The sequence below is a fragment of the Juglans microcarpa x Juglans regia genome, chromosome 3S, assembly GCF_004785595.1.
Source record: "Juglans microcarpa x Juglans regia isolate MS1-56 chromosome 3S, Jm3101_v1.0, whole genome shotgun sequence".
NCBI lineage: Eukaryota > Viridiplantae > Streptophyta > Magnoliopsida > Fagales > Juglandaceae > Juglans > Juglans microcarpa x Juglans regia.
The window spans coordinates 18,259,068-18,277,718 of NC_054599.1; the positions used below are offsets into that span (position 1 = coordinate 18,259,068).

The window sequence follows — 18,651 nt, forward strand, 5'->3', positions numbered from 1 at the left end:
AATTTGGAGAGAGAACTCAAAGAAGTACAAATAAAAAACGATACTAAAATGACAATTGGTCCTCGGTTCCTCTGTGATGCTGACAACAAAATGAAAAAATGTCCCATACATTTTGTTTAATTACAAACATGTCCAAGATTCTAAATAGTTGCCGGCCCATGTATCAGCCAAAATATTCATATTGGCCGAAACATCTTGGTACACTCGAAATTTTAACCGGTATAAAACAGGATCCTTTCCTATGCTAGTTACTGTTCCGGCACGACAAATACTGGCCATTTTGGCTAGTACAATAAGAAATTAAAAAACATTGGTTTCTAGAGCTAAAATCCTTAATTTCCCCTTTCTCCATAATATAAATTAAAAGAAGACGGTGAAAGATAATGCCTAAGGATAAATAACTAGTAGCTTCTTCTGATTGGGCCTGCACATTGACCCGTCCAGTAACTACCCGACCCGACTTGGCATGCAGCCATATCCAGGAAATATAACCCGACCCGAGGTAGAAAATTATCCTTTTTTTTTTTTTTGTTAAATCAGTTGGTCAAAAGTAAAACAGTATGATATTGAAATTTGAATAACTCCAAGCGAGAGAGGGGCTCTATCCATCCATCCACCTCCTTTAGCTTCCGTCTTTTTCTCTTTCACTTTTGGCATTTCTTCTTCTCATTCATCGTCCTGCAACTCTAAACCCACCGTCTTGAGAAACTTCCGGCGACTACTGCCATTACTGGGTCTTTTTAAAATCAAGTTTTGATTTTAAAGAAAACAGATTTCAATATATGTAGGCTGATTTACTCAGTTCTGCCTAAGGATGTAACCGATTCGGTTCGGTCCGATTTTGGACAAAATCTAAAATCGAACCGGTATGTACCGATTTTATATTTTTTTAAAACTGATTACACTCCAATTACTCACCTAAACCGATACTTCTAATTTTACCTGTTTCCAGTCCCCTTTTTTTAAAATGTAAAAAATATATAATAAAATATTATTTTTTATGATAAAATATTAGTAATAATTTAATATATATATTATGTTTAAAGCATATGATCAATTAAATTTTTATCTTTAAGATTAAACTTTTATTTTATAAATTATAATAACATTATCTTATATATAATTATATTAATAACATATGATCAACAAATTACAAATGTTCATATTTAAGATTAACATTTTTTGTTATAATCTATAAATTATAATATGAAATTATTTCATATATGATATATAATTATACATATTATATATAAAAATTTAATATATAATTATATATTATATATAAAACTTATATATATATAAATATTTTGTATAATATATAAAATTAATTTATATATATATATATATTTTCCAATCAATCCGATTCTGTCCAATCCGGTCCCGGAAACTACAGAAACGAAACCGGCCCGAATCCGGCCGGTTTTCCTAATATAGGAACCAGTCCCGGACCGGACCGGTTCAAAACCTGACCAACTGGTCCGGTTCGGTCCAGTTTAGACTGATTTTCCGGTTTAAATTTACACTCCTAGTTTTGCCCTTTATGCACAGCCCTACTTCTGATATCAACAGTGTTGTTGTTCCAAGCTATTTATTGTCAGTCACCACCATGTTCCCAGCTTTATATATTCCGGGGCTCTCATATGCCATTGTAACACACTTCTCTAAGCTTCTATATTTGATCATTATTGCACGCCAATTAACTTAATTCACGGAGGGCATCTTTGTTCTTTTTGCACCAAGTAGCTCTTTTACTCCAACCTTATTAAGGATTCTAGATGCTGTAACAGTGGTATCACGAGTAGTGCAGCAACGTTGGTAGGTGTAGATGGAGAGAGGCCTGACAATGACCATTTACAGAAGTATGATTTTTTGTTAATTATGATCATTTTAGTCCATACAATTTTTTTTTGGAACAATTTAAATTGGTTCTCTCTAGTTTAGCTGCGTTCCATCCTGCCTTTATCAGCAACTAAATTTGAAAGGTAGAAAGCATGTTCTTCTCTATTCAAAGATATATTAATATAATATATATATAATACAACTTTTATATAATTATTACACAATTAGCACTATTATATTATACTACAATAATAACTTTTTTTATCGTTATTGAAAATATTTTATTTTTATGATACACCAATACCATGCAGTGATTGTACAAAAATTATGTCCATATCATTTTTCACGTGGACTTAAAACAAACGAAGTATGCATGATTTCCATGGGTTCTTTCACTATCTATGCCAAAAAATCGACATTTAATACATTGGATACTACTCAAATAGAGAATCATGCACGTGCTTTGTAGGTATCCTTCACATCTTCAACCTAAAATGTGTAACTTTTACTAAAAGAAAAGAAACCGATGTGGGCTCTGTGGCAAGTCCTCAAAATTTCCAATATTTTAGAGAACCCGAAAACGAAAGGAGGGGGAAAAAAAAGAAAAAAAAAAAAGATGAGAATGATTATGGACCGGGATCATACCTACGTAACAAAAGGGTTTTTAAATTGCTGGATTTGTATCATTGCCACTATTGTAGAACCCTTCGGCCTTCTCTTGCAGTCAAGAGCTGGTATGCGCCCCGACTCAATGTGTGCAGTTGCGTTAACTAACTGCTTTGCAATACTTGAGCCAACCAGCTCGACCAGCTGCAGAAGTTCATGATATCATGAAATGGAATGCAGTTTTTTTCCACATTTCTGTTTAAAAACTTGTTGAATGATACGTCGATTTCTTTGCTTAATGTTATAGGAAGAATATTACATTAAAAAGTAGGACATGGGATGATACAATTAATAAAATCTAGGGGAGTATAGACATGGGAGTCTGTGATGTATCACATATCTGAACAATACATGAAAGTTCAGCATGAAATTTGTGAGGCATGTACCTTAGAAATGGGTAATCAATAGACTAGTTTTGCAACTTGAAAGGTTGAAGAGCATGATCGGGTTATAACCCACAAAGGTTCAAGTGACCGTGAGGTTTGAAGCATACTCAGAAGTCGCCACTACTAATGAACCTGATTTCTGTATCATCCCATTTGGAAGTATCGTTACCAGGTTCACTGGAAAGGGAATATTAGTTTTAACTTCTGGTCAGTTCAATACAGGATTCCATACAAAAGATACATAGAACTGTATGAGCAATTCTTTTAAAAAAATGATACTTCCAAATAATTCAAGAAAATGATGTTCTTCATCCTTGATTCTGTTATTCCTAGTCACTGTTTATGTGGCACATTATAATTGGTTTATAAATTCAAGCACTTGAATAAAAAACCCACTCAAAATTGTTAGCGTAGCAAATATGACTAGGGATGACAAAATCAAGGTTAAAGAGTGGCATTGCTCATAATTCAAAGCTTAACATCCTATCTCCTTCGGTACACTAAAATATCTAAATACATTCATTTTGACCAGGACATGCAAAATTTTTTAAGGAATCCATTTTCAAAGTTTCGGATGCAAAGGGACAATATTGCTCACAATATCCAAAAAAGCAAAAACAAAATATAATACCCAAAAAAAAAACAGAGAGAGAGAGAGAGAGAGAGAGAGAGTTGAAGTGATTTAGGAGAGGACAAGGAATGTAACCTGAACAAAAGTTTTATGCTCTAACTACTAGATAGGTGGAGCACAATTAGAGCTGGTGATTGCAAATCGTTGAATTTAATGTGGATGCTAGTCTTATTTTCCTCTTTCACTTTCAGGAGGAAACAATATATACCGATCTATCCCATTAGGGGTAAGGTGTTTCTTTTTTTCAATTAGGAGTAAGATTAACCCATGGTAAAGCCAGGATTAGAGAAATAACTTGACACTTGTGTTCAAGTCCAGACCTTACTAAAAAGAGACTCCCCAGGTTGTGTTCGAATCACTTTCTCATCCTCCTGGATTGCGGAGGTCTTCATAGAGGCCTAAAATACTTCAAGTTTGAGAACATGTGGTTGAAGTCAAAGGGATTTCTCGAGAGTCTGACAATGGTGGTATTCTTACCAATTTCATGGAACCCCAACAATATCCTAGCTTGCAAATTGAAGTCCCAGAAGAAAGATTTGAAGGTGTGGAATGAGCAAGTGTTTGGTTATGTGGAAGGCCAAAAAAAATACTCTCTTAAAAGAACTCAAGGGATTGGAGCGAGTGGAAGTGGAGAGAGAACTACCTGAAGCAAAGAAGGCTCATAAAACCCAAGTGACTGCAAACATTGAAAGGGTTTCTCTTTGGAAGAAATATCTTGGAGACAAAAATTGCGAGCATTATGATTCAAGGAAGGGGATAGATGCACCACGTTCTTCCATCGGGTGGCTAACTCATATAGGAGAAACAATGCTATAGAGATGTTGATGATAGATGGGGTGGCTACCTCCAACCAAACCAATATCGCAGATCACATTGTCAATTCCTATGAGAGTATGCTTTCAGAACAATTTTCTTGGAGACTGAGACTAGATGGACTTGCTTTTGATGTTCTTGATTTACAATAAATGGAACAACTTGAAAGGCCACTTGACGATTTAGAGGTCAGGCAAGTATTAAAATGCATGGCGGGTGACAAAGCTTCAGTTCCAAATGGCTTTCTCTATAGCTTTTTTTCAAACATGTTGGGAAGTGCTTAAAGAATACATCATGGGGGTCTTCCATGAATTTCATGAAAATGGAAGGAAGGTTGGAAAAAAGCCAAAATGCAACTTTTATAGCACTCATACCAAAAAAGCCTAGCACTATAAAGGTAAAAAATTATTGTCCCATTAGCTTGGTGAGTAGGCCGTACAAAATTCTCTCCAAAGTACTGGCGAATAGGTTGAGCAATGTGTTGGAGAAGTTAATATCGAAGCCTCAAAATGCCTTTTTGAGAGGCAAATACTCGACTCAATACTTATTGCCAACGAATGTTTGGATAGTAGACGCAAGTCGAGAGAGCCAGGGCTTTTGTGCAAGCTGGTTATGCAAAAAGCCTATGATCATGTCAACTGTAGATTTTTACTTTACATGCTCGAGAGATGTGGCTTTGGTATGAAATGACGTACATGGATCCATCATTGTATCTCTACGGATTATTTCTCTATATTGGTGAATGGCATGCCAAAAGGATTCTTTAAAAGCTCACGAGGATTGAGACAAGGTGACCCTGTATCTCCACTACTCTTTGTTTTTGTGATGGAAGCTTTAAGTAAGATGATTTCAGGTATCATGGAGGGTGGATTCATATCTGAATTCTTAGTGGGGGAGGCAATTACTGGCTCGCTCAACATATCTCATTTATTATTCGTTGATGATACCTTAATCTTTTGTGAGGCCATCCATGATCAAATTCAAGCCTTGAGGGCTCTCCTATTATGCTTTGAAGCTGCATCAAGATTGAAGGTAAACTTGGCCAAATCAAAAATAGTGTCAGTAGGGGATGTTCCTAATGTGGAGAGTATGTCATCCATTTTGGGATGCAAGATATCTCAATTGCCTATGAAATATCTTGGCCTCCCAATGGGTGCTATGTTCAAATCGAGATCTATTTGGGATGATGTCCTAGAAAAAATGGAGATGAAATTAGCTAGTTGGAAGAAGATGTATTTATCCAAAGGTGGTAGGGCGACCCTAATCAAAAGTTCTATTTCCAATTAGCCAACTTATTTTCTCTCTCTGCCAAGGTGGCTCATCCCATGGAGAAACTCCAACGTGATTTTTTCTTTTTTTTTTTTTTGGGGGGGGGGGGGGGGGGGAGGGGGTGAGGGATAAATGACAAGTTTAATTTCCACTTGGTGAAATGGGTCACAATTTGATCTCACATTAAAAAAAGAGGTTTGGGCATTCGGAACTTGAAATCTTTCAACAAAGCCTTGCTTGGCAAATGGTTATGGATATATCACCATGAACGGGCCTTGTGGAGGATTATCATCGTATTGAAGCATGAAGAACCATGGGAAGGATGGTTTTCTAATGAGGTGAGTGAGCCTTATGGAGTGGGGCTATGAAAGCATATAAGAAGAGGTTGGGATACATATGCAAGAAATATTCACTTTACTATGGGTAATGAATCGGAGGTAAAGTTTGGCATGATGTATGATGCGGTGATAGGGCACTCAAGGAAGTTTATCCACAAGTTTATGGCTTAGCAAGAATGAAAGAAGGCTCGATTGCGGATCTATTAATCATATCCAATGGTATTCTCCAATGGAATGTTACATTTCTCAAATATGCACAAGATTGGGAAGTTGATGCTTTTTCGGCGTTCTTTGACTTTGTGTACTCCACCTATTTCCATGGAAGAGCATTTGGAAGACAAAGGAACCTCTAAAGGCAGCATTTTTTGTATAACGGCTTCTTTGGGGTAGATTCTCACTCTAGACAACTTGAGGAAACATCGAATCATAGTCATAGATTTGGATTTGTATGTGCAAGAAGCATGGAGAGTCCGTTGGCCATCTACCACTTCATTGTGAGATTGTCATGACTTTGTGGGATGAAGTCTTTGCTCGACTGGGACTAGCTTGGGTGATGCCAAGAAGGGTAAGCGACCTCCTAACTTCTTGGAGATATATTCAGGGCAACTCTCAAATTGCAATCAATATGGAAGATGGTCCCAATATGCCTATGGTGGTGCATTTGGAGGGAGAGGAATGAAAGAAGTTTTGAAGACCAAGAGCAGTCAATGGATGAGCTTAGAAATTATTTTTCAATACTTTACTCCATTGATCGATTGTAATTATTGATTTTCATGGTATGACCTTCCATGAATTCCTTGTATCACTAAACTAGCATGCTTAGGCATTGCTCTTGTATATGTCCCGTCTACTAGGGCTCTTGCCTACTCATTTGATCAATAAAAACTTGTTTACCGATCAAAAAACCTGTGTTCAAGAGTTCTAAGACTGACCAAAAGCTTGAGAATTTGACATTGGCTTGAATCTTTGTTTTGACAGTGAATTTCCATGCTAGATAATCTGCTTAATGTATATCCACAGATTCAAATATTCAAGTTGCTAACTTCCTGACTCCAAATATATGCATATAAAACTACATACTGGGGTTTAACTCTTTTTTTTTTTGGTTTTTTTTACTTTGCCCAATCAGAAATGCAAATCAAAGGAATAAGTATCCATTCAAAGTACAGGGCAGTGTGCACTGTGAAATGAAACATTGTAGCCATTTTAAAGTAAGATTGAAACTTTCAGTAGCAAGAACAGAATGAGAAGACTGATAAGTTACCTTGCGTAAAGGCCCCAACAAATGTTATGCACACATGATCTTTGGTAAGCTTAACATCAGTCTTTCTTTCAGAGTCACTCTTGCGCCGACAATGTGAGGTTTTTCAAATTCTTTGCAATCGTAGCATCCAGCTTTTCTCCAATTAAAGTAATCCATGCCTGTAATCATTTAAATATATAATCCAAAAGGCCAGAAACTAAAAATCCAAGCTGCTCACATAATTGATAAAATTGTGATTACAAGTTTGATCAAATGAGCAGAAAGATACACAATTTCAAATGAAAAAATTTCTAGCAACATGCTTAATCACATGTTTGAATGAAACAAATGCAGAATCCTTCAAAAATGTTGATTGAGAACTCCTCCACAATTGGACAGAATGATTAAAGGTTGAACAAAACTGCAAGAATGGATTTCTATCTCCTCACCTGAAGGACAAATAGAGCCTATTGAGATCAATGATATTTGACTGTTTAGAGAAACGTGTAAAGTTGACCTAGATATGTAACCATAAATCAATTCACCTGATTCAGCCAACTGCCAAGCCAAAGTTTTATAGCAAGAGGATAGCCAGGAATAACTCAATTTTATATTGAAATTATTTTTATTCGAATTCTAAAGGTATCGAATGATACTAATACCCAAGACCTATCATGCCAAGCATCCTTTGACAATTAGAATTAACATGAGAAAGGGGACCAGGAATAGGAGGAAGAAAGCAGTCCCATAGATTCACTCTTTAATCAATGGCTAAGAACGGTTAAAATTTTTAAGCCAAGAGAGAAGCACCTGATCAGAAGTCGTAAAACCCCTAATGGTGTCACCACCAATTATTGCAACTCCTTTCTCTCCAAGTGGCTGCAGAATTACTGCCTAGCAAAGTGAGAGTGATATAAGTTTCCCTTTCAAATGAATATTTTTAAAACACTGTGCTCACCTAGCAAAGTCAACTTGAGTCCAAGCATGATACCTGTGTATTTGAAGGCAGAAATGGCAGCTCAGACTTTCCAGGATAAAGAGATAGGTTGGCCAAGTAGCTCTCTGCAAAATAAGGTAAATTGATAGAATAAAGAAAATTTGTTTTGGTGGACATCTAGCAGAGTTTATGACTCGGTCAAGTACTTGAAGCATCTGATGATTTATATGAAGTTCATTCAAATAACTTACGAGCTCCAGATTTTATAACATTCTGATAGAGGGATCCCTGCATTAGTTTAACAGAGTCCACTGCCACAGGCTCACCATCACCATTAGAAGATTTAGCTGCAAAACCAATTTGAAGGATACAATGGCTATCATAAACAACAATTAGAGTCCTGCAGCATGTCACATCTGACAGAGATTCCCACACCCTGAGAAGCAATAAAAAGCAAGGATTAGGCAGACCAGATAGTTTCTATATCTGGAAATTAAAACAAAGGTTTTTTTTCCTCTCTGTTTGACACCCAACAAGACATTATTGTTCTTTATTTCATAAATATATTAAGATTAATTCTCTATTCCATCAGCAACCCTACCATTATTTCAAATACATGGGGATTAAGTGGAACAACACTATAATATCAAATTGAGACATCCATTTTACACGTTAACATATATTAAACTAAACCACAACATGTTATGAAAATTATACTCATAAAAAATGTTTTGAAAATCAGCACCGTAGATATTAAATCGTCTTTTTGTTATGCCTCTCTCACTTGAAAATTTGATGTAAAAGGTGAGTTACTCAATGTTTCATAACACTAAAGACATGAATTTTGCAAGAAAGTATAAATCAGTTGAGAATAAATATCATCGTGAAGGTCATAGAAAGGTTGACATAACATGTATTACCACAATAATTCAGAAGATACAGAATCAGGGAGATGAGAATATATTCTCTGACATTCAACCCCTTCAGGACTTACCTGAAATCAAAACAAAACCAATCAACAAGCTCCAGATTGGATGCGATTGAAAACTAGCTTGAACTGTTCAACAAAAATGAGAGAAGAATTAGGGTTGAAAATCAGATGGGAAGCCCTAACCACAGATATAGGCTTTGGTCGGATTGACAGCCATACTAGACCAGTTAGAATATTGGTGACAGCCAATCCAAGTGCCAAAAGATCAGCTCTTGACTGTGAACTGCAGCATGGATAAAGCTCACATGAATAAAAGCATGGAATATTGAAAGAAATAATAGATTTTAATCTAAAAGTTATTGGAAAAACATGTAAAAAGCAATGATGAACTTAGAGAAGAATAACTTAAAGGGAGTTCCATAAGAGTATAATACATGCCACATACCACTAGAAATCTAAAATAAGCACAAAAACTTGAACTTATATAGCTCCAATAATAGATTGGCAGGTTGAAAGAGATTGTATTTGTCGAAAGGTGGTAGGATCACCTTAATCAAAAGCACTCTGTCTAATTTACCAACGTATTTCTTATCTGTATTCCCAATTCCAGCAAGTGGGGCAACCCGTATCGAGAAACTTCATCATGATTTCCTTTGGAGTGGTTTGGGGGATGACTTCAAATTTCATCTGGTTAAGTGGGATGACCCAATCACTTTTGGTGGGTTGGGAATTAGAAATCTGAGGATCTTCAACCGGGCCTTACTTGAGAAATGGTTGTGGCGCTATTATATAAAACCGGAAGCCTTGTGGAAGTTGGTGATTGATGGTTCTAGAATAAACCCCTCACCCTCACTTGGTGAGGGTGAGGGGTTTTGCTCGTCACACTAGACTGGTGTTGGGAGATGGTTCTAGAATAAAATTCTGGAGCGACCTATGGTGTGGAGATAATGCCCTTAAAGATTCATTCCCTTCAATTTTCAAGATTGCATGTGAGAAAGAAGCTTTAGTGGTTGATTGTATGGAGATATTTGGTGACCTAGTCCAATGGAACGTAAATTTCACAAGGGCAGCCCAAGATTGGGAAGTTAGCAGCTTTGAGGAATTCTTCAGTCTTCTATACTCCATGAAACCGAGCACTCAAGGAGTTGACATGTTGAGGTGGGTACCCACAAGCAAAGGTACATTCTTGGTTCGTTCTTTCTATAAGTCTCTCACACAACCGCAAAACAATCATTTTCCATGGAGAAGGATTTGGCGAAATAAGGTGCCTCCCAAAGCAACATTTTTTGCTTGGACAGCTTCACTAGGCAATATTTTGACAATGGATAACTTATAGAAATGTAGGGTGATCATAGTGGATTGATGTTGTATGTGCAAGAAAAGTGATGAGACTGTGGATCATCTTCTACTGCATTGTGAGGTTGCTAGAGTGCTATGGGATGAAGTATTCAACAGGTTAGAGCTAGCTTGGGTTATGCCTGCCATAGTGGTTGAGCTTTTGGCCAGCTGGACAAATTTAGGAGGTATTCGAAAAATCATAGCTGTGTGGAAAATGGTTCCTATTTGTATCCTATGGTACCTATGGAATGAGCGAAATGACCGGACGTTCGAAGACAAGGAGCGTACATTAGAAGAACTTAGATTACTTTTTGTCCAAACTCTATTTCTATGTACCACATCTGTAGATTTTAGTGGCCTTGATTTTCATGAATTCCTTGTTTCCATTTCTTCTTCCTAAATAGGAGTTTTACCTCTTGCATACCATATTGTGTACTTGGGTTATGCCTATTCTTATTAATACAATCGTTTATTTATAAATATATATATATATAGCTCCAGCAAAAGAAGCAATATGTTCTAGCTGGACTTCTACTCCACCCATGTCAGTGCTCTGTGTCCTATATTCCTACACATTGTATTCCTACCTCTCTCTTTCCATAAGAGAACTGGATGAAAACCTAGAAGCTGATAAGTCTGATTACTGCATCGACCTGACTTATACATCTCTCAATTCTCAATTATATCTTTATTCTCATTTTTCCACTCTTGGGTTCAAAACATTTGGAATACCTATTCTCATCTTTGAGTAAACACTAAACAGACTATGCAACCTAACTCTGTGTCCACAACACAAAGATACATGCACGTGCACAAATTCAGCAAGAAACCATTTTCTGAAAACTGAGCAAAGACTCCAGGTTGTTTTTTTTCCAGCTTCTCTATGCCCTTTTTATGAAAATCAAAACCTTTCCATCATGTGAAGAAGTTACAAAAATGAACCCCATGAGGTTTACAAAGAGATCTCACAAACGTAAGTTCACAAATCGATGTGGCTAAATGTTATTCATTAGATATACTTCATATTAAAAATAGTTTAACAATCTAATGCACCACCTTGAGTCACATCAGTTTGTGAATTTGTTTTGTAAGATCTATTTGTGAACCAAACATTTCTCTGCAAAAATACATCAATTCATGAAGCAAATGAAGTAAGCAGAAACCAGCAATCGAATGCTCCAGTTGATATACATTCTGGTTTATTTGATGTCCAGTGTCCTAATGGATCCCGAATAACCAAACCAACTATTTACCACCCGTAATCTACACCAAGAAAAAGAAAAGCGTGCAATTACACACACGCACACGCACACATAGGAGAAAATAACTGCTTTGGGTTCAAAATGGCTCTAACCATTCATCGACAGGCGCATTCACTAAGTCTGGCTAGAACTCATTATACCCAAATTATAATACGCAGTGCCCAAAATCACATTGCATATCAATTTCATTCCCTGAATGTGGGAAATATAACGTTGAGCTGCAATTGAGTAAAGCATATTAGAGCCAGAGCAGGACCAACAAGGCAACAACGAACGCCTACGAAATCGTTCAAACCGCTAGCAAGCACAAGTAGTTCACGAAAAAGTGCAGACAATTTCGAAGAGTTTATTGAGAGCATTACCTGCTGGCATCGGCAACCGGAGCAATGCCCGAAACGGTGCGGTTGAGGAGAACAGCCAACAGCGATGCCCCTCCAACGTAAATCGGCAAGCTCCGGACGGCGTCGTCGTTGTTAGAGACCAAATCAGCGACCCAATCCCTCCTTGGCTTTGGCCCTTTATAATCTGCCCCTGAATTTGAAGAGGAAGAAGAAGCCCTAAAGAAGAATAAGAAGCGCGGCAAAGTGGGCTTAGTACGACGACGTAGTTCGGGGCTCCATGGAATCGGACGACAATGGAAATGGAGACTTCCTACTTCCATCGTAGTATAAGATGAAACAAAAAGGTTTTTCAGGGTAAGGTATGTAAAATGTGGTAGCCACTCTTCAAAATTGTCTGGGAGTTCTCTATCGGTGGTAGTTAAATACTTGGAAAACTCTACTATACCGCCACAAGTATATCGCACGGTTTAATCGTTTGGTGTTTTATTTATTTTTTATTTTTTTATTTTTACCAAACGGTGAAGAAAGTAATTTTAAATGTATTGATGTATTTTTTTTTTAAATATTTAAATACACTAAAAAAATGTGAAAAAAAATATGAAAAAAAAAAACTAGTTTTACAACTAGCGGTAACACCGAGCGGTGCTACTCGGGCGGCAAAGTAGCACCGCTCTAAATACTTTATTTATTAAGGTCGTTTGGTTACACAGATAAACAGGAAAAAAAAAAAAAAAAAGATAAGATAAAATTTGAAGGAAAACACTACTTTGCCTCCTACTTTGACCACTCAAAGTGACCGCTTGACTCTTTTTTTTTTTTTAACATAGTGATTAAGGAAGTGATTTTAAGTGTATTTTTTTATTTTTTAAATATATTAAAAAAATATGAATAGAAAAATGAAAAAAAAAACTAGAAAAACACTATCGGTCACTTTGAGCGGGCTACTCTGGGTGGTAGAGTAGCCCGACTCAAATTTGAAAGTTGAAAAAATATTATTATAATATAATTTTTTAATATAATATTTATTTTAGAATTTGAAAATTTTAACTTGTTTATTATATTTTGTATGGAAGTTTGAGAAATTTGTAATGATTATATGAGATGAGATGAGTTTCCCAAACCAAATGAGGCCTTTGTCTGGGGTTGTTTGAATTGAGAGAGCTTCTCAACTCATCTAATCTAATCATTACAATTTTTTCAAACTCTCACACAAAATATAATAAATAATTAATATCAAAATATTATCAAAATATCAACTCACTATCCAAACCTACCGTAAAGATTACTAAGTTTGAGCAAGATAGACATGCATTATACAGTTTTTTTAGAAATATTTGATCCTATCATAAAAATACATTGATAAGCTGATATAACTTACTGTAAAGGATGTGTCTCACCTCTGGTCGTGATCGTTAACCTGCAAATTGTTAAGTAGGCGGCACGGTGTGCCTATGACACCTCCAATGCTTAAGTCAGCAATAAGTAAGAGATAATAATTCAAGCATGATCAATCAGCTCATTTGAAAGTTACATGTTGCCCCTATATATAGGCATGAAGAATATTAGATGACTACCATAAACTAATTAACTTTGCATAATGCTTAGCCATTAGAAGACTTATCTCTGATGTATTGGAATTATCTAATCACCACGTTATCCATATTCATAATGTGATGTTTATCTCTCTCTAATAACCAGATCAGTTAGGGTCTGCGTTAGGCTACCCAACTTCTTTGAGTAGCTATACTCTATGGATGATGGGCCTTGGGCTCCTAGTTTGGGCCAGACCAATATTAACTCTTCCCCTCGCTGTAATATATTAGATCGTAAATGTCATTATTATTATAAAAAGATATAATAAATTTAATTTAATCATATCAATTTGTAAACTATACTTTTACGAAATTTTTTCATGAACTTAACATTTCTCATCTTTTTATTTTTTATTTTTTTGATAATATTAAACATTTAATAAATATTTTGAAATTTATTTTATTTATATATACACGCACTTGTATTTTTCCTCTTCGATAATCTCAGAAAGGGTCTTGGATACATGTGCCTTATTTGATGATCCCGAGCAATGGCTATTCTTAAATCCTTGAGGAGTCTGATGAGATGTTATGGATATCACCCTGGTAACTTGCTAGGTGAACTTAAACAAAATTCCTTCGCTTCTCGGTGATCTCAAGGAGGTGTTGTAGAGATCAGTATTGTTTAGTGATCCCAAGCAGGGACTTTATAACTGCTGGGGACAGAGATTACTAGTGGGTCAGACTGTTTAGGAAACAATTGCTCCAACCATCCAATGGTCGTAAGCTCGACACGTGCTAAGTATCTATGAACTTTATTTTACTATTTACTGCAAATCAACTAATATAATTATGTCATTTTATTAGAAAATGTTTTCAATTTTACATTATTATCTTTCATTTTAAATGGAGTTGTAAAATAGTTGTAAATTTATCATTTTCTTTTAAAAAAATTGAATCAACACTTTTGATGATATGTCATATATGCAATAGAGTAAAACTACCATGCATATGCATTACAATGCTCTAATTACTTTATAAACGTTCCTAAACAGTTGTTTTTCATATTACTTCGTCAAATATCTTTTTCAATTTAAACTGTAAAATTCGAAGTTTTTCTAAAACAATAGAATAAATACAATCCGAATCATGTCTAACAAATCTTTATGAAAATCAAAAGCATCTCTGGCAAGCCTATGAGCAACAATCATGTTAGCCTCACGCTTTGCATGTTGTATAGACCAGGTTGAGAACAAATTAAGCATAGCTTTTGTATCCTCAATTAGTAAACCAATCTGGCTCCAATCACTCATCTCCTTGATAAGGGCATCAACAACCTGAAGGGCATCCCCTTCCTTCAAGTAGAATATGATTGATACCAAGCTTTTGAAAAAAGGTGGCAGCCATCATAATAGCATAGGTCTCTGCTAGAAGAGTATTTGCATAAGCACCTGTGTTTCTCGAAAGGTACCTATAACTTGTCCTTTAGAATCCCGGACAATGACCCTAATACCAATTTTACCTTTTGACTTGTCAATGGCTATATCCCAGTTAACTTTGTAGGTTCCTTCTGGAGGTTTCTCCCGAGACCGAGCCATCCGTAAAGTGTTTGGTCTAAGGGAGGTGAGATAGTCTTGAGCACTCTTAAAAGCTTGTAAATCCTCCTTAGCCCGCTTGACAATCATATTTGGATGAGTGAGGCCTTTTCCATGAGTAACCGAGTTTCTCTCATCCAGATCATCTTAGCAGTCATTGCTGCTTCTTCTAATTCTTCCTCACTCAGTTTTTGAATCAACTGGTTCCATATCTCCATGAAAAACTCACTTTGCAATGACATTTTTTGGATTTTATAGCAGCTTTGACTCCAAACATCTTTAGAAGCCAAACAACTCCATAAGACACGTCCCAATATTGTTTCAAAGGATTTTGTGCATAGAGGACAGATATCATCTATCATCTAAAATGATTTTCCTTTTACACAGATTGGAGAGAATGGGTAGAACATCTTTGCAGACTTTCCAAATGAATAGTTTCACAGTATTGGAGACCTTTAATTTCCAAACAACTTTCCATATCCCTTTAGATCTTTGTCCTTCAGATGGTTCTCCTGCATATCGATATGTCAACTCCCTATGTAAATGGTAGTCACTTTTAAAAGAGAACTTGCCAATTTTTTGAGTAATGTCATGCCAGTTTGTGATACTTTTAATGAGCTCAACTTATTGAGGTGAAAACATATTGTGTATGAGACTTTCCTTCCACCATTTAATATCACCATCAATTAATTCATATATCTTGGCATCAACATCTAATCCAGCAACAGGGGACTAGATCATATGTGTGGATGGTCTTAGAATCCACCTATCCTTCCATACTCTCACTTATTTGCCATTGCCAATCTTCTAAATCATACATTCTTTCAAAAGTTGTTGGCTTGTCATAATGCTTCTCTATACTAGAAATGGTCTGCTTCCAAGATTTGCATTCAAAAAATCTATCTCTAGGAAGTATTTGTGTTTGAAGATACATGAGAGAGTGACTTCGGATTTGTACAATTCTCTATTATTATTATTATTATTATTATTTGCAAGCATAGCCAGATTAAAACTCTTGAGATCTTTAAACCCTAACTCTTTTGAATCTTTGGAAAGCCCCAATTGATCCCATTGCACCCACTAAATCTTGGAATGATCCTTATTCTAGCCCAATAAGAATTTCTTCATTAACCTGTCTATTTTCTTGGTGATCGACAAAGGAAACAAGAAAACCCTCTTGGTGTAAGTTGAAATGGCTTAAAAGATAGACTTTAAAAGGATTTCTTTCCCTACTGGAGATAAGAACTTTCTTCTACTTGGTCATCCAAGCCCAGATCTTGTCAATGATAGAATGAAAAGTAGATTTTTTTTTTTTAATCTTTCCACTACAACAGGTAATCCAAGTTACTTTTCATATGATCCAGCTTTTTTAACCCCTGTAATCTTCACAATGTTCTTTTAAATATCAGGAGGTGTTTCTGCTAAAAAATGATAGAACTCTTCCCTTTATTGAGCATTTGACCTAAGACTTTTTCATAGACTTCTAGTATGTGGATTAAACGGCTCCATTCTAGTGAATATACTTTGCAGAAAAGGAGACTATCATTAGCAAACAGAAGATGGTTGACGCATAGGGGGCTCTTTCCAATTGGAACTCTAGAGATAATCCATCTATCCTCTGCCTGATTGAGTAGAGAAGTTGAGCTTCACCACACAAAATGACGAGATATGGAAAAATGGGATCTCCTTGTCTAATTCCCCTAGAGGGATAAAATGTTTGATGAGGAGTCCCATTGAGCAGGATTGAGAAGGAAACAATGGTTATGTAGTTCATCAAAGAGTAATCCATCCCTGATCAAAGCCCATTTTGCATATTACTTCTTCAAGAAAGATTCATTATACTCGATCATATGCTTTACTCATGTCAAGCTTGAGAGCCATGTTAACAGATTTGCCTATCATTCGAGTGTTCATTGTATTCAAAGTTTCATAAACCACAAGGATATGGTCAATTATTAATCCGCTTTAGACAAAAACACTTTGGTTAAGGGAGATAATATCATGTAGTGTTTTCTTTAATCTATTGGCAAGGACCTTAGCTACTATCTTGTAGATCACATTACAAAGACTGATAGGTCTATATTCTGACACCTTCTTTGGCTCCTTGACTTTTGGGATGAAAGTGATAAAAGTCACATTGACACTCTGCAGAGAACCACCATGTTTGAGGATGTTCAAAACATACATGCATACTTCCTCTCCAATTGTAGCCCATTTATTTGATAAAGACGTGCTGGAAAACCATCCGGGCTTGGTGAACTATGTGGGAAAATTTGAAAAACAACTTCCTTTACCTACATATCTGTGAAATCTTTAAGAAGTTTGTTATTCATATATGTTGTCACCCAAGCTTCCAATCTAGGAAGACAATCAGAAAAGCTGTTAGGAAGTGATGTGGTAAAACGATCAGCAAAAAAAAAAGTAAAGACTTCACCAATCCTTGAGTGATCATTGATTATAAGGCCCTAGTTGTCCATTATCTAATTGATGAAGTTGGTATTCCTTCTTTGATTTGCATACATATGATAGAATTTTGTGTTCCTGTCTCCATGTTGCAACCACTTCTGTTTAGCTCTTTGCTTCCACTTTAATTCTTCCTCCTCTAGAATTATATCCACATCCTTTTGTAGTTGTTGGATCATTTCAGTGTGATCTCCATCTCTTGTATCTTGTAAGTGAGCAAGTCTCTTAAGTTAACTTTAATGGTTGTCTGGTCTTTGTTGGAAGCACAAGCATTCCACTTTTTTAGGGCCTCTCTGTAGTGTTGTAGCTTTGTCTTAATGATTGAACTTTCATCTTCTCTTGTAACTTGCTTGCCCCAAACATCAATAATGGTTTTTGCACAATCCTCTCTCAATGACCAAGCAGGCAAGCAGTTTCATATTTGAACATTTTGCTTCTTCTCATTGTGCTGTATTTTGTACTTGAGGCTAAAATATAGAGAGGGCAATGATCTAATTTCTAAACTGGCATTACTAAACAACTAGCATCATTTAAGGCTTGATGCCATTCAGAGTTAGCCATTGCTTTATCAAGTCTTTCCTTTGTGAAATCTAGACCTCTCTGGTTGTTAGACTAGATATACTTCTGACCCTTTGTCCATATATCATTAAGTGAACAGTATTCCAAAGTGTCCCTAAAGGCTTCCATTTGCTTGTAAGGTTTGTTAATGGCTCCAAATTTTTCATGCTAGTTTGTAATCTCATTAAAGTCCCTAACACAAATCCATGGGATAGCCTCCTCGGTCTTCAGATGCTTCAACGGATTCCAAATGCCTACTCTTTTTGTAGTATTAGGTTGCCCATAAAAACCAGTCTACCTCCAAGATAAATCCCTACTCTTCTCGATAACCTTTGCATTGATGTGCCATTTGGTATAGTTAATCAACTCAACCTCAATTTCTTGTTGCCATAAGGGCTAAGCCTCCACTGGTACCTAAACTATCCACTGCAAAATAGTGATTAGGCTTCAGTTTTCTCTTAATATCCTCCATTGTATCTTTGATATATTTACATTTGAATTCAAAACCC

General features: G+C 36.1%; 1 protein-coding gene across 4 annotated transcripts; it reads right to left on the reverse strand.

The window, feature by feature from the left end:
- Nucleotides 1–2,667: 2,667 nt before the first annotated feature.
- Nucleotides 2,668–12,317, reverse strand: LOC121258066 (protein COFACTOR ASSEMBLY OF COMPLEX C SUBUNIT B CCB4, chloroplastic). Of its 4 annotated transcripts, none has more exons than XR_005939323.1 (8): nt 12,016–12,317; nt 9,237–9,336; nt 9,043–9,116; nt 8,374–8,558; nt 8,177–8,247; nt 7,996–8,079; nt 7,207–7,364; nt 2,668–3,068 (listed from the first exon to the last, which is right to left on the reverse strand). XR_005939323.1 is itself a non-coding variant. In XM_041159415.1 (7 exons), exons 1-7 carry the CDS (start codon nt 12,312–12,314, stop codon nt 7,281–7,283), a joined length of 897 nt encoding a protein of 298 aa, XP_041015349.1. In that variant the 5' UTR covers nt 12,315–12,317; the 3' UTR covers nt 6,871–7,280. The 4 variants fall into 4 exon arrangements, 1 of the variants encoding a protein (XP_041015349.1); XR_005939324.1 differs by lacking the exon at nt 2,668–3,068 and adding an exon at nt 6,871–7,122; XM_041159415.1 differs by lacking the exon at nt 2,668–3,068 and having other exon boundaries at nt 6,871–7,364.
- Nucleotides 12,318–18,651: the final 6,334 nt, after the last annotated feature.